Genomic DNA, 22648 nt, shown 5'->3' on the forward strand with positions numbered 1-22648 from the left:
TATTCACAGAAGGACTTTAGAAGTCCTAAAGTTAGGAGTCCTAACTTTACTACTCCTAAACTGAGAAAAATCCTAACTTTAAGACTTTCGGTATCCACAGAAGGCACTTAGGAGTCCTAAAGTAAGGACTCCTAACTTCTGTGAATACCAAAATTAGTAAGTGCCTTCTGTGAATACCAAAATGGTAGTAAGTGCCTTCTGTGAATACTAAAATGGTAGTAAGTTTAGGATTTTGTCTTAAGTTAGTTCTGTGAATCGGGCCCGAGAACCTAAAGTGGGGTTTCAGATTTGCGAAAAATCTTTGAGTGGTATATCCCCAACAGAGATCTTAGATCGGCTAACTCCGGCCTTATCTGTTCCACTACAGTCTGCAGAGTCAGATGGGGAGGGAGAAACTTGTCACATTGTGCTGCCAGGTTGTGGAACCAATTGCCCATTACACTTAGAACTCAACCAAGTTTGTCAGTTTTTAGGAAGCAATTAAAAACGTGCCTGTTTCCAGGGGCTTAACTGATTAGTTGTAATCATGCTTGATCTCCCTTTCTCACTTTTAGCGCCAAGACGCCTCGGCATTCGAGCGCTTTATAAACGGAAATCTAATCTAATCTAATTATGGTACCAGATTATCGCTCTTAGAATTTTGTGTGACATAAATGTTGTGTCCCACATATCATTTACACAAATATCACACATTGTGGATAATAAAAGTACCCACTGGAGCAGCATTTCTGTTGTAAATATTTAGGACACTCATTATGTTAGAATATATTTTTACTACATTATTCTAGCATCCAGACCTCACCAACAGAGACAGAGAGCGTCAGAAGTGCCCTGTCTGGCACTATGAAAGCCAAAGATTCCCCTTGAAGGTCTCACAAGTTAAGGGTTCCTTCTCACGCTTTGTTTCAACATCATCTAGCCTCCTACCTGTCCTCTGTCCCTAAATCAAGCCCCCTTGAAGTAACTGAGACTCAGCAGTCCTGGTCAGTGCTTCAAATGGAAAAATAGAAGTGCAGGTACTCTGTACCAGATTACCTGCTTGTTTCTGAGAAGTGCTGGTACTCTCCAATTAAAAGTATTGCATTTCTCTTGAGAAGTGCTGGTACTCTACAATTAAAAGTACTGCATTTCTCTTGAGAAGTGCTGGTACTCTACAATTAAAAGTATTGCATTTCTCTTGAGAAGTGCTGGTACTCTACAATTAAAAGTATTGCATTTCTCTTGAGAAGTGCTGGTACTCTCCAATTAAAAGTATTGCATTTCTCTTGAGAAGTGCTGGTACTCTACAATTAAAAGTATTGCATTTCTCTTGAGAAGTGCTGGTACTCTACAATTAAAAGTATTGCATTTCTCTTGAGAAGTGCTGGTACTCTACAATTAAAAGTACTGCATTTCTCTTGAGAAGTGCTGGTACTCTACAATTAAAAGTATTGCATTTCTCTTGAGAAGTGCTGGTACTCTACAATTAAAAGTATTGCATTTCTCTTGAGAAGTGCTGGTACTCTCCAATTAAAAGTATTGCATTTCTCTTGAGAAGTGCTGGTACTCTACAATTAAAAGTATTGCATTTCTCTTGAGAAGTGCTGGTACTCTCCCTCTCAAAATAACAAAGTGCTGGTACTCGGTACCGGACAGTACCAGCCCAATTAAAGTACCCGTCCTGCTCCCATGGAAAGGTTCTGTTGTGCCCCTCTCCACAAACCAGGGACTGGTGCTATGAAGGAGACATGCACTATAACAAGACAGAAGAAAACTGAATATTCAAACATTCATAATAAGACCTCCTCCACCAAGGAGTACCCACAGACAGGTCCATCTCAGGTGAACGTCTAAGGAGCCTCAGTGTTCATACACACATATTCACCCAGCCCTGCTTTGAAAATCACACAGTAGTACTAAGGCGAAACGCCCAACAGTGCCCATGTTGCTGCACTGTGATTTCTAATATGTAAAGGTTTCAAAGAGAAACAAGAGATGCATTGAAGGCCATAGTGGTCTCACTGTTGTTTGCTACCTCAGGAGTACTTATGATACAATACCCAGGGGGGTTGCGGGGTCTTCCTGTGGGTCAGAGCTGTGCTTTTCTGTGCTCCCTTCACACTCAGTGTCAGGCCTGACCTGAGGTTCCCCTTCTCTTTGCAGGATTCTGTCACTTCTTCTTCCCAGAAGAGCAATATCCCAAGGGGTTCGCCTTCGACACCGAGGACGTGAACTTCACTACGGAGAACCTCTGCTTTGTGGGCCTCATGTCTATGATTGACCCCCCCAGGGCCGCGGTGCCTGATGCAGTTGGAAAATGCAGGAGTGCCGGCATCAAGGTGAGAGTGCCATCAAGAGGAAAGCAATCAAATTCAGATTTAGAGATGAGGGCAAAGCCTTCAAGATCAGGAGTGCCATTAGGGTGAGAGTGCCATCAAGAGGAAAGCAATCAAATTCAGATTTAGAGATGAGGGCAAAGCCTTCAAGGACAGGAGTGCCATTAGGGTGAGAGTGCCATCAAGAGGAAAGCAATCAAATTCAGATTTAGAGATGAGGGCAAAGCCTTCAAGATCAAGAGTGCCATCAAGGTGAGAGTGTCATCCAGAGGAAAGCAATCAAATTCAGATTTAGAGATGAGGGCAACGCCTTCAAGATCAGGAGTGCCATTAGAATGAGAGTGCCAGAAAGAGGAAAGCAATCAAATTCAGATTTAGAGATGGGGGCAAAGCCTTCAAGATCAGGAGTGCCTTAGGGTGAGAGTGCCATCAAGAGGAAAGCAATCAAATTCAGATTTAGAGATGAGGGCAAAGCTTTCAAGATCAGGAGTGCCTTAGGGTGAGAGTGCCATCAAGAGGAAAGCAATCAAATTCAGATTTAGAGATGAGGGCAAAGCCTTCAAGATCAGGAGTGCCATTAGAATGAGAGTGCCAGAAAGAGGAAAGCAATCAAATTCAGATTTAGAGATGAGGGCAAAGCCTTCAAGGACAGGAGTGCCATTAGGGTGAGAGTGAATCAAGGTGATACTATCATCAAGGTAAGAACGAGGGAATTCAGGTTCAGAGGCGAGAAAGAGGCCTTCAAGATCAGGAGTGCCATCAAGATAAACGTGAGGGAATTCAGTGTCAAAGGTGAAAGTGGGGCATTCAAGATCAGGAGTGCCATTAGGGAGAGAGTGCATCAACGTGATACTCCCATCAAGGTAAGAATGAGGGCATTCAGGTTCAGAGCTGAAAGTTAGGCCTTTATGGTCAGCCGCTGCACACGGTGAGAGTGAAAAAAATGGAATTCAGAATCAGAGGTGAGTGGCCTTGCAGCGATAAGGAGTGACATTGGGGTCACAGTACTTGAATTCAGGAGCAGAGTGATACGATCTGTGGGGCCTTCCCCAGAATCGCAGGGGGTGGCTTCCTAACCCCTGGTGCAAGAGATTTGTCAATGCACAAATATGAATCAGAAATGCAACTGGACTGCAACACATACAGAACCCACCGGCAATACTGTGCAGGAATTAAATCATGATCAGTCCCACAAGATGAGTTCAGGACAATTGTGGAACTCCAGACCCTCTTTAGAAAATGAATAGCACACTGAAAATAGCACTAAGAAAAGGGACATGTATTTAAAAAAATTAATCTGTATGTAGTGCATGATATATGAAAGCTAACCACACAGAATGCAAACATGAATGCAGCAAAACATGTTATGACCACCAAAAGAGCATGAATATGTGTAACATGGTTATTGAGTTTTTTCATGCTAACGCCCTCTGGGTATTTCTAAGCGCTATGTTATGTTTCAGCTACAGCAGTAAATATCAAAGCTGTGCTCGAGTTTCTGAGATGGATTGCACAGCATACCTGTATTGTCTTCATAAAATAGCAAGTCAGCTACTCTTTATCACTGCTTGATAGAGGCCAGAAAAATAAACACCCACAGGCTGGAGGCCACATTTTCTCTCCATCTTGAATGTCCCCTCTGACTGAGGCTGGTTGGTCCTGCAAGCTGGCATGTCTAGTGGCTTGATAATTCTAGTGCAAAATCCCTCCCTGACTATGTTATGTTATTAAAATGTATAAAGTGAACAAATACCAAGTTGTGTCTTGGCGCTAACAGTCCTGAAGCAAGTTAGGCCTCTATCCGTTAAATAGCAGGGTCTTAACCCCTTCGACGCTGATGACGAGCTCAGCTCGTCATGAGGTACACCTCTCGTACGCTCATGACGAGCTGAGCTTGTCATGAACCGCGGGATTTGCGAATCTTTAGCGCACAGCGGGAAATGCGCCGCACCGATGGTGTTAAGGGCTTTCCTGAAGGATGTCAAAGAAGGGAGACTTCTGATGGAGATTATGGAGGGTGTTCCAGAGCTTCAAAGCCCCCACTGTGAAGCCTCTGTCGCCCCAGTTAGACTTACAAAATCTGGGAGAGAGCATCAAGTTTTGCCCCTTCCGAACGAAGGCATCTGTTTGGAGAATACCAACGCAGTGACCGTCTCAAGAACGGAGGACCAGTACCGTGCAGCGCCTTATATGTGATGCATAAGGCCTTGAACTTGATGCCATTCTTAACTGGGAGCCAATGCAGTCTCCGAAGATGCTTTCCCACTAATTGAAACTTGAGGATCCCCAGCAGGAGCCTTGCAGAAGCGTTCTGAATCAAATAAAGCTTCTGTAACTGCTTCTCGGGCATGCCGAGATAGAGAGCATTGCAATAATCCAGTTTGGCAAGAACTAAAGATGTAACCACAGTTTTCCTACTATCTGCTGGAATCAAAGGTAAGATTTTCTTAATCACCTTAAGTACGAAAGAAAGGATGAAGAAACTGCTTTGACTTGAGCTTGGAAGTTCAGTTTCTCATCTATAATCACTCCCAGATGTTTTGTTTTGGTGGCCAGGATAGGTACTGCTCCCAATTTGTCCGGCCACCAGATCTGTGACCAGCTAGGGGCATAGTTACCAAACAGGATTATCTCCGTTTTTCCTGAGTTCAGGTTGAGGCAGTGCGAGCTCATCCATGATTCGACTGCCGGCATGCAATCCCTAAATCTTCTTACTGGCGGCATGATATTTTTACAAATGGAGAGGACAATTTGAGTGTTATCCACGTAGGATGTTAATGCCATCCCGAAGGATCTGATTAATGTAGCCAGTTCAGACACATATACATTAAAAAGAGTAGGGCTCATTGAGGATCCCTGAGGGACCCCACATGGGAGAGTGAAGGACGGGCAAACGTAGTTGCCCAACTACGGTTCAATACCTCAGTTTTTATAGTACCTGATCGCCGATTTTCTATTATGAAAACAAATGCAAAACCATGTCATCCTATACAGTGAGTGTTGGAAATGGGATCCCTTGCTGGCCAGGGCTTTCGCCAAAGTCAGTCAGAGACCACCACTCCCAAGTCAGGGCAAGGGAGTTACACGGCAAGATAACCCCTGCTCACCCTCTAGGTAACGTGGCGCGAGCAGCAAGGCTAAACTTGGAGGCGATGTAAGTCAAGTATTTGCGCACGCACCCCAGCAACAACACCCAGGCCCACCACAAAGGAAACTCCACACAAGGTTATATAAAAATAGCCTTTGTATTACACCAAAACACATTAGATAAAACACACACTTTACAATGTGCCAGAGGCACGGGCAGAATTTACAGGGGATATTTACAAGACAGGGCCACCTGGACCACTGTCAGGAATCAGAAGTAACACTTTCAGAAATAGCACTTAGAATATGAAATTACTTTAGCACAAAATAGCACACAACCAGTAACTACTGGTAACCAGGGTCTCACTAGCACCACCTGTACTAGGGAAAAACAACCACCTAAGTATTACAATACAAGTAGGGGCATAGACCTGGGGACAAAACACATGATGCAGAACCTACATTCAGCGGTGTAAAGAACACATGACGCATCAACACACGTTCAGCGGTGTAGAACACAGGGTGCGCAAAACATACTACACATTGTACATTTCCTAACACCCAAAAGCAATAGGACATAGATCATAACAGCATCTAAACCTCAGTTAGCGCATAAATTACCTTTAGCGCCGAACTCACCAAGTCCAGGTTGCGCCATTGCGCCAAGACCTAAACGTAGCAGCTGCCCACAAAGTGCTGGGCAGCTGAGGGACAGAACAGGGGGCCTAAACGCTGCAGCTGGCACTAAGTGCTGCGCAGCTGGGAAAAGGCCAAGGATGAAGGAGTGCGCCTCACTCCTAAAGTCCAGAGTACATGTCCCTAAAAGCAAAATACCTAAATGGTGCAGCTGCCCACTACTTGCTGGGCAGCTGGAATCAGAACTCGCCAGGGGCTCTCACTAGCCCCTCCGGAACACTGCGCCACACTGAGCCATCTGGCTCTCGGAATACTGGGCACCTGAACCTCTCTGGGCTCGAAAAACAAGAATGCCCCCTGAGCCTCTCGGGCTCTCAAAGAACGTTGGAGCCTCTCAGGGCTCGTGAATAGGGTGGGGGGGCCTTCGCTGGAGTCCCCCCTCTGGGGACTCGATATGGCCATCTGGGCAGTGGGGTCCTCCACGGGGGACCTAGGAACACCTGAGAGCCACTCTGGGCTCGAGAACACGGAACTGGCTTCGAGCCTCTCAGGGCTCGCGAAACACCCTATGGCCGGGAGCCTCTCTGGGCTCGAGCAAGGTGGGCGGTAGGAGGAGTCCCTCTCGGGGGACTCGAACATCACTTGAGGCCTCATGGGCCTCCTAACGCAACAGGGCTCGCTCTGAAGGGAAGGGGCGGGCCCCGACGCCCCTCCTCCCCGGCAATACACTCATCGGGTCTTTAGACGCGCCGGTCTCTGCCTCACCCGGTCCCCCATCTCGGGACCGGGCCTCGAAATGGAGCCTTCGTGGCTCCTGGACAAATCAGTATCCGGGGCTCCCTCCTGGTCACGGGAGCCCCGCAATGCTCGCACCACTGCCTGCTTCCGCCTCGCTCCCCGGCAGGGGCGGGACGGGGAATCTCCTCGGGCCGGCAGCCAATCACGGCGCGGCCCGGGGACAGCGTCACTAGGGAATCCCGGGCCGGCAGCCAATCACGGCGCGGCCCCGGGAAGGCATCATCAGGAGGCTCGGCCGGCTGGACCAATCCCAGCGCGGCCTAGTGATGACGCTGCATCTTCTCCTTCTCGGCCCGGTGCTGCGGCGGTGAACACACGCGGCAATGCCGGGTGGGCACCGGCTTGTTTAAAATCAAAGTACAACGGGCAAAATACGGGCGGCCAATGAGCGGGGTGGCACCCGCGCCGCTCGGTCACCTCACGGGGTGAAAGGATGCCGGGTGGGCACCGGCTGGGCACCCAAAGCGCTAGCAGCGCTAGCCACGAAGAAAAGGCGCTCCCAAGCGCCGCAGGACAAAATAAAGCGCTCTTAAGCGCTAGCCATGGGATTCCAGCGCTCCCAGCGCTGAAGGGCAGAAATACAGCGCTTCCAGCGCTATAAGCAGGATAAAGCGCTCCCAAGCGTTAGGAAGGAAAATACAGCAACAAAGTCCTTCAGTAGTCCAGCATCCTAGCAGTCCAGGGGCTGGGCAGGGCTCAGGGAGGCAAGCCTTCCCCTGAGCCCAAGCAGCAGCACGCCCCTGGCAAGATTCAAGTTGGGAACAAGAACATTTTTCCAAGAGGTCACAGCCTCTTTTTATACAGACAAATCCTTTGTCTAAGGGTGCAGGGTGGGGGAGAAACCAGTCGTAGCTGGTTCTGGAGCACTCTTGATGGCCCAACCACCCATTTCATTCACTGGGGAGGCTAGGGTCGTTAGACACACCACAGGGGGGCGGAGCCAGCATTGTGTGGGGAAAACCCAGCCCATCCAGGACACAGGTACACTCCTCCCACACATCACTCATGCTAATCTCACACTCACCACCGGGCAGACCCATCCAGACTTCCTGGAGCCTGGCATGCCAGCCAGCTCCAGCCAATCACGCTCCAGCACCCTCACTGCACACACACAGCCATGTCTAGAAGTAGCACTTCCCTTCTAGACACATACATGCCGCATACACCATCTCGCAGCATTCACTCTCACAAGTTCACACATACCAGACTCAAGCCTGTACACCCCACGCATCAGGAACTACCAGGGACACATACATTCCCCATGCATTCCTATGGGCGGGCAGGCCTAGCTCAGCACATGCACTCAGGGAGCGCACGCACTCTACACTGCGCCACAGTGTCAAAGTGCGCAAAGGCCAGAAATCACTATACTTCGAGGCAAAAAGTTCAGGGGTGACCCTGCCAGAAGGCCCAAGTCCAACACAACCCCCTTCCAGCCAAAACGCAGGGTAGGCCAATCACCACCGTGATGGACTTCCCTGGTGACACAACCGATAGAACACGGACGCGGGCCCGCACTGCAGGGACACCCTCCGGTCCTACGCCACGTTGATCCATAAGCCAAGCACATACTAAAAAAAAAAACAGGCCCAACTAGGCTACCCCACTGGTACTCCTTAGCTGTCCACGGCTAGGACCAGGCCCTAGGCCACCCAGATACCACTGGTCCATGCCCATCCACAGAGTGGGGGGTTGTAATCCCTGGCCTGCACTAGCCATTCTCCACTCCCTTTCTCAGTGTAGTTCCAAACTACCACTGATCCTTCAACCTAGGGTCCGCACCCTCAGGCTGACCAGAGGTCACGGGCAAGAATGCCCCACCCTACCTCTACTTCTGAAGCACCCTCCAGAACACAACTCTCCCACCCGTTTAGGACCTTACTTCCTCAGCAGCAGTGACCACGGTCAGACCACCACAAGAACGGTGTAGCGAGGCGTTGCACGTCGCGGTTCCCCCCAGTTGCGGTGCAGCCTCTGGCTCGTTGACGGCATCGAGACGACGTCGGTGAGCGCAGAGGCGGCGTTGCTCGAGGGGGACGTTGCTCAGTGCGGTGCCTACAGGACACCAGGGTGGTCATGACCGAGTCACAGCTCCTTTAACTGGTTTACCACCTGGGATTCACATTCACCGGATGCACAGGGGTCAGACTCCCTCTGACCCCCTTCCAGAGTTCTGCACCCTCCCACTGTAGAACAGGGTCCCTCCACTTAAGGTAGGCCCCACCTGCTCTCAGGGTAGTACCACAACACTCAGCCAAGAACCCTAAAGATCCCTGCTAGGCCTGTACCACCCCTTCTGGGAAACACAGGGTCTCTTCACTTAAGATGAGCCCCACCTGTGTTCACAGGGGTACCGCTAGAAGGCAAACCGGCCAGGACACTGGCTACAGTTGCCCTGCCGTCCAGGACAGGCAACCACCTGAACCTGGCTCCCTAACCTAGGGACGCTACCCTTTGGTTAGATGCCTGGCGCACCAGGACTTCTACAAGTTGAAAACAAAAATCTAAGACTTTCTCTCCTCCTTCAGCAGCAAGGCAACCACTGCAGGTCAATACCCCATACAGCTTACCCGGTTCCTTCTCTTCAGGCAGGAGTTCCCTCTTGTAACTTCAGGACACTACGTACAGTTGCCCTTACGTCCAGATCCGGAAACACTGGCTACTGGCTCCCCAACCAAGGGGCGTACCCCTTTGGTCAGATGCCTGGCGCACCAGGACTTCCTTGAGGGTGACACAACTAATGTGTCGTGTACAAGTCTGCCTGACACTCAGGACAGAAGTGGCATCACCATGGTCACTCCCTGGCGACACAACCCTTCTGGCTGGCCCCTGACCCACTGGCTTTTCCACTGGGGAACCTATCCCCCTCGCACCCCTCCATCTGGACTTCTGCACCCTCCCAACTGGAGCGGTACTGCCAGACACCAGAACTACTGGAACCCTGGTTACAGAGGTTCCACGTTCTCCAGACACTCTGGAAGATCCTCCTCAAATGACCTATTGGTACAGCCTAGGCCCCTAACCTGATGTTCCCTTCAGAAACATTCCAGGCCCTGACACTGGGTTTCGGGGACCTGGAGACATGCAGTCCCACCCACTCCTTCTCCTCTTGAGACAGGAGGTGAGTCCCTACACCGAGACCTAGCTGGGCTACAATGAACCTCTTCCACCACGCTGGGCTGGAAGACACCTCAGACACTCCTTTTGGAATCACTCCATCCCCTATGCCTCTCTCCTCCCAGAACATTACCAACTCCAAAATTCTGTCTCTCAACAGACCACAGAAATCAAAAAGCAGGCTCCACTATCTGCAGACGTTCTTGGGAAAAGTTCAACACACAGGACTTGAATATCTGAGCAAAACTAGCATTCAGCAAGCTCCCCATCCAGAGAACTCACAAACACATCCAGTGCCACACACCATTCATCCACACACACCCCTCCCCAGACTGGTAAGGCAGTTTCTACCACCCCTGACTTCTCAACCTGACCACACTTGACACAGGTACCATTACTCCAGGGCAGGGACGGGGGACACATGCACTAGACACACTTATGCTGCCACCACTGGATCCCACCCTTCTGGTGAATCCAGAAAACACACTGCACTTAGGGGGATAATCTACCCTCCAGAGCTAGGGACACCTAACTCAAAGTGCACAAGAAACACATTTCCACAGAAATGACATTTTCAGCAAACTCACAATAATCCCCACAATGTGATTTATCTAAAATGCAGAGTTTTGTGGTGCAGCCAGCTGCTACTGTGGTACAACGCAAACACAAATCCTTATCCTCACCGCTTGCCGCCAATGTTGGAAATGGGATCCCTGGCTGGCCAGGGCTTTCGCCAAAGTCAGTCAGAGACCACCACTCCCAAGTCAGGGCAAGGGAGTTACATGGCAAGATAACCCCTGCTCACCCTCTAGGTAACGTGGCGCGAGCAGCAAGGCGAAACTTGGAGGCGATGTAAGTTAAGTATTTGCGCACGCACCCCAGCAACAACACCCAGGCCCACCACAAAGGAAACTCCACACAAGGTTATATAAAAATAGCCTTTGTATTACACCAAAACACATTAGATAAAACACACACTTTACAATGTGCCAGAGGCACGGGCAGAATTTACAGGGGATATTTACAAGACAGGGCCACCTGGACCACTGTCAGGAATCAGAAGTAACACTTTCAGAAATAGCACTTAGAATATGAAATTACTTTAGCACAAAATAGCACACAACCAGTAACTACTGGTAACCAGGGTCTCACTAGCACCACCTGTACTAGGGAAAAACAACCACCTAAGTATTACAATACAAGTAGGGGCATAGACCTGGGGACAAAACACATGATGCAGAACCTACATTCAGCGGTGTAAAGAACACATGACGCATCAACACACGTTCAGCGGTGTAGAACACAGGGTGCGCAAAACATACTACACATTGTACATTTCCTAACACCCAAAAGCAATAGGACATAGATCATAACAGCATCTAAACCTCAGTTAGCACATAAATTACCTTTAGCGCCGAACTCACCAAGTCCAGGTTGCGCCATTGCGCCAAGACCTAAACGTAGCAGCTGCCCACAAAGTGTTGGGCAGCTGAGGGACAGAACAGGGGGCCTAAACGCTGCAGCTGGCACTAAGTGCTGCGCAGCTGGGAAAAGGCCAAGGATGAAGGAGTGCGCCTCACTCCTAAAGTCCAGAGTACATGTCCCTAAAAGCAAAATACCTAAATGGTGCAGCTGCCCACTACTTGCTGGGCAGCTGGAATCAGAACTCGCCAGGGGCTCTCACTAGCCCCTCCGGAACACTGCGCCACACTGAGCCATCTGGCTCTCGGAATACTGGGCACCTGAACCTCTCTGGGCTCGAAAAACAAGAATGCCCCCTGAGCCTCTCGGGCTCTCAAAGAACGTTGGAGCCTCTCAGGGCTCGTGAATAGGGTGGGGGGGCCTTCGCTGGAGTCCCCCCTCTGGGGACTCGATATGGCCATCTGGGCAGTGGGGTCCCCCACGGGGGACCTAGGAACACCTGGAGAGCCACTCTGGGCTCGAGAACACGGAACTGGCTTCGAGCCTCTCAGGGCTCGCGAAACACCCTATGGCCGGGAGCCTCTCTGGGCTCGAGCAAGGTGGGCGGTAGGAGGAGTCCCTCTCGGGGGACTCGAACATCACTTGAGGCTTCATGGGCCTCCTAACGCAACAGGGCTCGCTCTGAAGGGGAGGGGCGGGCCCCGACGCCCCTCCTCCCCGGCAATACACTCACCGGGTCTTTAGACGCGCCGGTCTCTGCCTCACCCGGTCCCCCATCTCGGGACCGGGCCTCGACATGGAGCCTTCGTGGCTCCTGGACAAATCAGTATCCGGGGCTCCCTCCTGGTCACGGGAGCCCCGCAACGCTCGCACCACTGCCTGCTTCCGCCTCGCTCCCCGGCAGGGGCGGGACGGGGAATCTCCTCGGGCCGGCAGCCAATCACGGCGCGGCCCGGGGACAGCGTCACTAGGGAATCCCGGGCCGGCAGCCAATCACGGCGCGGCCCCGGGAAGGCATCATCAGGAGGCTCGGCCGGCTGGACCAATCCCAGCGCGGCCTAGTGATGACGCTGCAGCTTCTCCTTCTCGGCCCGGTGCTGGGGCGGTGAACACACGGGGCAATGCCGGGTGGGCACCGGCTTGTTTAAAATCAAAGTACAACGGGCAAAATACGGGCGGCCAATGAGCGGGGTGGCACCCGCGCCGCTCGGTCACATCACGGGGTGAAAGGATGCCGGGTGGGCACCAGCTGGGCACCCAAAGCGCTAGCAGCGCTAGCCACGAAGAAAAGGCGCTCCCAAGCGCCGCAGGACAAAATAAAGCGCTCTTAAGCGCTAGCCACGGGATTCCAGCGCTCCCAGCGCTGAAGGGCAGAAATACAGCGCTTCCAGCGCTATAAGCAGGATAAAGCGCTCCCAAGCGTTAGGAAGGAAAATACAGCAACAAAGTCCTTCAGTAGTCCAGCATCCTAGCAGTCCAGGGGCTGGGCAGGGCTCAGGGAGGCAAGCCTTCCCCTGAGCCCAAGCAGCAGCACGCCCCTGGCAAGATTCAAGTTGGGAACAAGAACATTTTTCCAAGAGGTCACAGCCTCTTTTTATACAGACAAATCCTTTGTCTAAGGGTGCAGGGTGGGGGATAAACCAGTCGTAGCTGGTTCTGGAGCACTCTTGATGGCCCAACCACCCATTTCATTCACTGGGGAGGCTAGGGTCGTTAGACACACCACAGGGGGGAGGAGCCAGCATTGTGTGGGGAAAACCCAGCCCATCCAGGACACAGGTACACTCCTCCCACACATCACTCATGCTAATCTCACACTCACCACCGGGCAGACCCATCCAGACTTCCTGGAGCCTGGCATGCCAGCCAGCTCCAGCCAATCACGCTCCAGCACCCTCACTGCACACACACAGCCATGTCTAGAAGTAGCACTTCCCTTCTAGACACATACATGCCGCATACACCATCTCGCAGCATTCACTCTCACGAGTTCACACATACCAGACTCAAGCCTGTACACCCCACGCATCAGGAACTACCAGGGACACATACATTCCCCATGCATTCCTATGGGCGGGCAGGCCTAGCTCAGCACATGCACTCAGGGAGCGCACGCACTCTACACTGCGCCACAGTGTCAAAGTGCGCAAAGGCCAGAAATCACTATACTTCGAGGCAAAAAGTTCAGGGGTGACCCTGCCAGAAGGCCCAAGTCCAACACAACCCCCTTCCAGCCAAAACGCAGGGTAGGCCAATCACCACCGTGATGGACTTCCCTGGCGACACAACCGATAGAACACGGACGCGGGCCCGCACTGCAGGGACACCCTCCGGTCCTACGCCACGTTGATCCATAAGCCAAGCACATACTAAAAAAAAAAACAGGCCCAACTAGGCTACCCCACTGGTACTCCTTAGCTGTCCACGGCTAGGACCAGGCCCTAGGCCACCCAGATACCACTGGTCCATGCCCATCCACAGAGTGGGGGGTTGTAATCCCTGGCCTGCACTAGCCATTCTCCACTCCCTTTCTCAGTGTAGTTCCAAACTACCACTGATCCTTCAACCTAGGGTCCGCACCCTCAGGCTGACCAGAGGTCACGGGCAAGAATGCCCCACCCTACCTCTACTTCTGAAGCACCCTCCAGAACACAACTCTCCCACCAGTTTAGGACCTTACTTCCTCAGCAGCAGTGACCACGGTCAGACCACCACAAGAACGGTGTAGCGAGGCGTTGCACGTCGCGGTGCCCCCCATTTGCGGTGCAGCCTCTGGCTCGTTGACGGCGTCGAGACGACGTCGGTGAGCGCAGAGGCGGCGTTGCTCGAGGGGGACGTTGCTCAGTGCGGTGCCTACAGGACACCAGGGTGGTCATGACCGAGTCACAGCTCCTTTAACTGGTTTACCACCTGGGATTCACATTCACCGGATGCACAGGGGTCAGACTCCCTCTGACCCCCTTCCAGAGTTCTGCACCCTCCCACTGTAGAACAGGGTCCCTCCACTTAAGGTAGGCCCCACCTGCTCTCAGGGTAGTACCACAACACTCAGCCAAGAACCCTAAAGATCCCTGCTAGGCCTGTACCACCCCTTCTGGGAAACACAGGGTCTCTTCACTTAAGATGAGCCCCACCTGTGTTCACAGGGGTACCCCTAGAAGGCAAACCGGCCAGGACACTGGCTACAGTCGCCCTGCTGTCCAGGACAGGCAACCACCTGAACCTGGCTCCCTAACCTAGGGACGCTACCCTTTGGTTAGATGCCTGGCGCACCAGGACTTCTACAAGTTGAAAACAAAAATCTAAGACTTTCTCTCCTCCTTCAGCAGCAAGGCAACCACTGCAGGTCAATACCCCATACAGCTTACCCGGTTCCTTCTCTTCAGGCAGGAGTTCCCTCTTGTAACTTCAGGACACTACGTACAGTTGCCCTTACGTCCAGATCCGGAAACACCGGCTACTGGCTCCCCAACCAAGGGGCGTACCCCTTTGGTCAGATGCCTGGCGCACCAGGACTTCCTTGAGGGTGACACAACTAATGTGTCGTGTACAAGTCTGCCTGACACTCAGGACAGAAGTGGCATCACCATGGTCACTCCCTGGAGACACAACCCTTCTGGCTGGCCCCTGACCCACTGGCTTTTCCACTGGGGAACCTATCCCCCTCGCACCCCTCCATCTGGACTTCTGCACCCTCCCAACTGGAGCGGTACTGCCAGACACCAGAACTACTGGAACCCTGGTTACAGAGGTTCCACTTTCTCCAGACACTCTGGAAGATCCTCCTCAAATGACCTATTGGTACAGCCTAGGCCCCTGACCTGATGTTCCCTTCAGAAACATTCCAGGCCCTGACACTGGGTTTCGGGGACCTGGAGACATGCAGTCCCACCCACTCCTTCTCCTCTTGAGACAGGAGGTGAGTCCCTACACCGAGACCTAGCTGGGCTACAATGAACCTCTTCCACCACGCTGGGCTGGAAGACACCTCAGACACTCCTTTTGGAATCACTCCATCCCCTATGCCTCTCTCCTCCCAGAACATTACCAACTCCAAAATTATGTCTCTCAACAGACCACAGAAATCAAAAAGCAGGCTCCACTATCTGCAGGCGTTCTTGGGAAAAGTTCAACACACAGGACTTGAATATCTGAGCAAAACTAGCATTCAGCAAGCTCCCCATCCAGAGAACTCACAAACACATCCAGTGCCACACACCATTCATCCACACACACCCCTCCCCAGACTGGTAAGGCAGTTTCTACCACCCCTGACTTCTCAACCTGACCACACTTCACACAGGTACCATTACTCCAGGGCAGGGACGGGGGACACATGCACTAGACACACTTATGCTGCCACCACTGGATCCCACCCTTCTGGTGAATCCAGAAAACACACTGCACTTAGGGGGATGATCTACCCTCCCGAGCTAGGGACACCTAACTCAAAGTGCACAAGAAACACATTTCCACAGAAATGACATTTTCAGCAAACTCACAATAATCCCCACAATGTGATTTATCTAAAATACAGAGTTTTGTGGTGCAGCCAGCTGTTACTGTGGTACAACGCAAACACAAATCCTTATCCTCACCGCTTGCCGCCAATGTTGGAAATGGGATCCCTGGCTGGCCAGGGCTTTCGCCAAAGTCAGTCAGAGACCACCACTCCCAAGTCAGGGCAAGGGAGTTACACGGCAAGATAACCCCTGCTCACCCTCTAGGTAACGTGGCGCGAGCAGCAAGGCTAAACTTGGAGGCGATGTAAGTTAAGTATTTGCGCACGCACCCCAGCAACAACACCCAGGCCCACCACAAAGGAAACTCCACACAAGGTTATATAAAAATAGCCTTTGTATTACACCAAAACACATTAGATAAAACACACACTTTACAATGTGCCAGAGGCACGGGCAGAATTTACAGGGGATATTTACAAGACAGGGCCACCTGGACCACTGTCAGGAATCAGAAGTAACACTTTCAGAAATAGCACTTAGAATATGAAATTACTTTAGCACAAAATAGCACACAACCAGTAACTACTGGTAACCAGGGTCTCACTAGCACCACCTGTACTAGGGAAAAACAACCACCTAAGTATTACAATACAAGTAGGGGCATAGACCTGGGGACAAAACACATGATGCAGAACCTACATTCAGCGGTGTAAAGAACACATGACGGATCAACACACGTTCAGCGGTGTAGAACACAGGGTGCGCAAAACATACTACACATTGTACATTTCCTAACACCCAAAAGCAATAGGACATAGATCATAACAGCATCTAAACCTCAGTTAGCACATAAATTACCTTAAGCGCCGAACTCACCAAGTCCAGGTTGCGCCATTGCGCCAAGACCTAAACGTAGCAGCTGCCCACAAAGTGCTGGGCAGCTGAGGGACAGAACAGGGGGCCTAAACGCTGCAGCTGGCACTAAGTGCTGCGCAGCTGGGAAAAGGCCAAGGATGAAGGAGTGCGCCTCACTCCTAAAGTCCAGAGTACATGTCCCTAAAAGCAAAATACCTAAATGGTGCAGCTGCCCACTACTTGCTGGGCAGCTGGAATCAGAACTCGCCAGGGGCTCTCACTAGCCCCTCCGGAACACTGCGCCACACTGAGCCATCTGGCTCTCGGAATACTGGGCACCTGAACCTCTCTGGGCTCGAAAAACAAGAATGCCCCCTGAGCCTCTCGGGCTCTCAAAGAACGTTGGAGCCTCTCAGGGCTCGTGAATAGGGTGGGGGGGCCTTCGCTGGAGTCCCCCCTCTGGGGACTCGATATGGCCATCTGGGCAGTGGGGTCCCCCACGGGGGACCTAGGAACACCTGGAGAGCCACTCTGGGCTCGAGAACACGGAACTGGCTTCGAGCCTCTCAGGGCTCGCGAAACACCCTATGGCCGGGAGCCTCTCTGGGCTCGAGCAAGGTGGGCGGTAGGCGGAGTCCCTCTCGGGGGACTCGAACATCACTTGAGGCCTCATGGGCCTCCTAACGCAACAGGGCTTGCTCTGAAGGGGAGGGGCGGGCCCCGACGCCCCTCCTCCCCGGCAATACACTCACCGGGTCTTTAGACGCGCCGGTCTCTGCCTCACCCGGTCCCCCATCTCGGGACCGGGCCTCGACATGGAGCCTTCGTGGCTCCTGGACAAATCAGTATCCGGGGCTCCCTCCTGGTCACGGGAGCCCCGCAACGCTCGCACCACTGCCTGCTTCCGCCTCGCTCCCCGGCAGGGGCGGGACGGGGAATCTCCTCGGGCCGGCAGCCAATCACGGCGCGGCCCGGGGACAGCGTCACTAGGGAATCCCGGGCCGGCAGCCAATCACGGCGCGGCCCCGGGAAGGCATCATCAGGAGGCTCGGCCGGCTGGACCAATCCCAGCGCGGCCTAGTGATGACGCTGCATCTTCTCCTTCTCGGCCCGGTGCTGCGGCGGTGAACACACGGGGCAATGCCGGGTGGGCACCGGCTTGTTTAAAATCAAAGTACAACGGGCAAAATACGGGCGGCCAATGAGCTTGGTGGCACCCGCGCCGCTCGGTCACCTCACGGGGTGAAAGGATGCCGGGTGGGCACCGGCTGGGCACCCAAAGCGCTAGCAGCGCTAGCCACGAAGAAAAGGCGCTCCCAAGCGCCGCAGGACAAAATAAAGCGCTCTTAAGCGCTAGCCACGGGATTCCAGCGCTCCCAGCGCTGAAGGGCAGAAATACAGCGCTTCCAGCGCTATAAGCAGGATAAAGCGCTCCCAAGCGTTAGGAAGGAAAATACAGCAACAGAGTCCTTCAGTAGTCCAGCATCCTAGCAGTCCAGGGGCTGGGCAGGGCTCAGGGAGGCAAGCCTTCCCCTGAGCCCAAGCAGCAGCACGCCCCTGGCAAGATTCAAGTTGGGAACAAGAACATTTTTCCAAGAGGTCACAGCCTCTTTTTATACAGACAAATCCTTTGTCTAAGGGTGCAGGGTGGGGGAGAAACCAGTCGTAGCTGGTTCTGGAGCACTCTTGATGGCCCAACCACCCATTTCATTCACTGGGGAGGCTAGGGTCGTTAGACACACCACAGGGGGGCGGAGCCAGCATTGTGTGGGGAAAACCCAGCCCATCCAGGACACAGGTACACTCCTCCCACACATCACTCATGCTAATCTCACACTCACCACCGGGCAGACCCATCCAGACTTCCTGGAGCCTGGCATGCCAGCCAGCTCCAGCCAATCACGCTCCAGCACCCTCACTGCACACACACAGCCATGTCTAGAAGTAGCACTTCCCTTCTAGACACATACATGCCGCATACACCATCTCGCAGCATTCACTCTCACGAGTTCACACATACCAGACTCAAGCCTGTACACCCCACGCATCAGGAACTACCAGGGACACATACATTCCCCATGCATTCCTATGGGCGGGCAGGCCTAGCTCAGCACATGCACTCAGGGAGCGCACGCACTCTACACTGTGCCACAGTGTCAAAGTGCGCAAAGGCCAGAAATCACTATACTTCGAGGCAAAAACTTCAGGGGTGACCCTGCCAGAAGGCCCAAGTCCAACAGTGAGCGGACAAGATCTAAACGGTTCTACGCAAGTCTTGAAAACTTCACCCTTTCTATGAAAGACATAGAAGAATCTGAGAAGAGGCGCAGAATAGAAAAGTAGAGTCTGATAGAACGAATGCAAAAAATAGAAGAGTTACAGCGGGAACCATCACAGTGTTCACGACAGGAGGTGAGATGAGGTCCTTCAGATCAAGAGTGGTACCTGAGTGAGGGAGCCATCCAGGTGATAGCGACCAGCGCAGGCCAGCGGTCAGGAGTGACTTAAGGGTGCGAGTGAGGGATCTCGGATCAGAGGTGAGATTGGGGGCCTGCAGCGGAGGTGACGCGGAGGTGTGGCTGCGGAATAAGATGTGACTTGAGGGTGAAAGTGAGGCAGCTCGGATCAAAGGTGAGAGTGAGCTTTCGAAGGAAAGGGACTGACTTCAGGGTGCTTCTTCTTGCTTAGGACCCTTCCCCCGTGCCCCCATGAGATAATCTTGCAACCGTTCTTCACACAGTACAACCTCCACCTGTCCCATCCTTTCCCAGAAGTCGTCATTCATGCTGCATGACCTGTGTCAGGCCTGGCTTTTCATGAGAGTTCACACCTGATGCCTTAGGGCTTATCCTGATGTTTGCATGCCCAGAATCCTCCCTCGATGCCTTATCACCTCTCTCTGACCCATTCATTTCCGGGATCCTCGTTCCATGCTCTATGACCTCTGCCCATTTCCCAGAATGCTTTCTCCTTGCCCCATGAGATTTGACCTATACTTGACCCGTTCATTTCTAGCCTCTTCCTGCCTTCCTAATTCTATCCCAGGCTTCATTCTCCATCCCCTTTAACCTCATCCATTTACAACTTTCCACTTCCATAATCTGTGATTCCCATCTGAGTCCTTCTGTCCCAGGATCTTGCCTTCATGTCCTCTGACCTTTGTCCGCAGGTCATCATGGTAACCGGAGACCATCCAATCACTGCCAAGGCCATCGCCAAAGGTGTGGGGATCATCTCAGAGGGCAACGAGACGGTGGAGGACATCGCTGCCAGACTCAACATTCCCGTCAGCCAGGTCAACCCAAGGTGAGTGTCGGTGGACAGGACGGTCAGCCAGGTCAACCCAAGGTGAGTGTCGGTGGACAGGACGGTCAGCCAGGTCAACCCGAGGTGAGTGTCAAAGACAGGACTGTCAGCCAGGTCAACCCGAGGTGAGTGTCGGGGACAGGACTGTCAGCCAGGTCAACCCGAGGGGAGTGTCGGTGGACAGGACGGTCAGCCAGGTCAACCCGAGGTAAGTTTCAGGGGACAGGACTGTCAGCCAGGTCAACCCGAGGTGAGTGTCGGGGACAGGACGGTCAGCCAGGTCAACCCGAGTTGAGTGTCGGGGCCAAGACAGTCCGCCAGGTCAACCCAAGGTGAGTGTCGGGGACAGGATGGTCAGCCAGGACAACCCGAGGTGAGTGTCGGGGGACAGGACTGTTAGCTAGGTCAACCCGAGGTGAGTGTCGGGGACAGGACGGTCAGTCAGGTCAACCCGAGGTGAGTTTCAGGGACAGGACGGTCAGCCAGGTCAACCCAAGGTGAGTGTCGGGGACAGGGCGGTCAGTCAGGTCAACCCGAGGTGAGTGTCGGGGCCAAGACAGTCCGCCAGGTCAACCCAAGGTGAGTGTCGGGGACAGGATGGTCAGCCAGGACAACCCGAGGTGAGTGTCGGGGGACAGGACTGTTAGCTAGGTCAACCCGAGGTGAGGGTCAGGGCCATGACAGTCCGCCAGGTCAACCCAAGGTGAGTGTCGGGGACTGGACTGTCAGCCAGGTCAACCCGAGGTAAGTTTCGGGGGACAGGACTGTCAGCCAGGTCAACCCGAGGTGAGTGTCGGGGCCAAGACAGTCCGCCAGGTCAACCTGAGGTGAGTGTCGGGGCCAAGACAGTCCGCCAGGTCAACCCAAGGTGAGTGTCGGGGACAGGACGGTCAGCCAGGTCAACCCGAGGTGAGTGTCGGGGCCAAGACAGTCCGCCAGGTCAACCCAAGGTGAGTGTCGGGGACTGGACTGTCAGCCAGGCCAACCCGAGGTGAGTGTCGGGGCCAAGACAGTCAGCCAGGTCAACCCAAGGTGAGTGTTGGGGACAGGACAGTCAATCAGGTCAACCCGAAGTGAGTGTCATGGACAGAACTGTCAGCCAGGTCAACCCGAGGTGAGTGTCGGGGGACAGAACTGTCAGCCAGGTCAACACGAGGTGAGTGTCGGGGTTAGGACGGTTAGCCAGATCAACCCGAGGTGAGTGTCAGAGACAGAACTGTCATACATGTCACCCCGAGGTGAGTGTCGGGGACAGGACTTTCAGTCAGGTCAATCCGAGGTGAGTGTCGGGGACAGGACTTTCAGTCAGGTCAATCGGAGGTGAGGGTCCGGGGAAAGGACTGTCAGCCAGGTCAACCCAAGGTGAGTGTCAGGGTTAGGACGGTTAGGCAGGTCAACCCGAGTGAGTGTCAGGGGACAGGACTGTCAGCCAGGTCAACACGAGGTGAGTGTAGGGGTTAGGACGGTTAGGCAGGTCACCCCGAGTGAGTGTCAGGGGACAGGACTGTCAGCCAGGTCAACCCGAGGTGAGTGTCAGGGTTAGGACGGTTAGGCAGGTCAACCCGAGTGAGTGTCAGGGGACAGGACTGTCAGCCAGGTCAACACGAGGTGAGTGTCGGGGTTAGGACGGTTAGCCAAGTCAACCTGCGATGAGTGTCAGGGGACAGGACAGTCAGCTAGGTCAACCTGAGGTGAGTGTCAGGGGACAGGACTGTCACCCAGGTCAACCCGAGGTGAGTGTCAGGGACAGTACTGTCAGCCAGGTCAACCCGAGGTGACTGTTGGGGACAAGGGGGTCAGCCAGGTCAACCCGAGGTAAGTGTCAGGGGACAGGACTTTTAGCTAGGTCAACCCGAGGTGAGTATCAGGGACAGGACTGTCAGCTGCGTCAACCTGGGGTGAGTGTCAGGGGACAGGACTGTTAGCTAGGTCAACCCGAAGTAAGTGTTGGGGGACAGGACTTTCAGCTAAGTCAACCCGAGGTGAGTTTCAGGGGACAGCACTGTTAGCTAGGTCAACCCGAGGTGGGTGTCGGGGACAGGACTGTTAGCTAGGTCAACCTGGGGCGAGTGTCAGGGGACAGGACTGTTAGCTGGGTCAACCCAAGGTGGGTGTCGGGGACAGGACTGTTAGCTAGGTCAACCTGGGGCGAGTGTCAGGGGACAGGACTGTTAGCTAGGTCAACCCAAGGTGGGTGTCGGGGACAGGACTGTTAGCGTGGTCAAACCGAGGTGGGTGTCGGGAACAGGACTGTTAGCTAGGTCAACCCGAGGTGAGTGTCAGGGAACAGGACTGTCAGCTAGGTCAACCCAAGGTGAGTGTCGGGGGACAGGACTTTCATCCGGGTCAACCCGAGGTGAGTGTCAGTAGACAGGACGGTCAGCTAGGTCAATCCGAGGTAAGTGTCGGGGATCTCACCCCCTGCATACAGACCTCATTCCACTCACAGACCTCTCTCCTATACCTCACCCCTGCTCACAGATCTCACTCCCTGCTCACAGACCTCACCCCTGCTCACAGACCTCACCCCTGCTTACAGACCTCTCTCCTATACCTCACCCCTGATCACAGACCTCAGCCCTGCTCACAAACCTCAATCCCTGCTCACAGAACTCTTTTCTATACATTACCCCCTGCTCATTGACCCCT

At 53.2% G+C, this 22648-nt stretch overlaps 1 protein-coding gene across 1 annotated transcript in view; it reads left to right on the forward strand.

Moving 5' to 3' along the window:
* Positions 1 to 19867: 19867 nt before the first annotated feature.
* LOC144767979 (sodium/potassium-transporting ATPase subunit alpha-3) overlaps positions 19868 to 22648 on the forward strand; it is a 77560-nt gene continuing 74779 nt past the window's right edge. The window contains exon 1 of the mRNA XM_078651343.1: positions 19868 to 19999. Within this exon, the coding sequence (XP_078507469.1) occupies positions 19869 to 19999 (131 nt within the window). The 5' untranslated portion in view covers position 19868. The remainder of the gene's footprint in view (positions 20000 to 22648) is intronic.

This window comes from Lissotriton helveticus, chromosome 7 (genome assembly GCF_964261635.1).
Source record: "Lissotriton helveticus chromosome 7, aLisHel1.1, whole genome shotgun sequence".
Taxonomy (NCBI): Eukaryota; Metazoa; Chordata; class Amphibia; order Caudata; family Salamandridae; genus Lissotriton; species Lissotriton helveticus.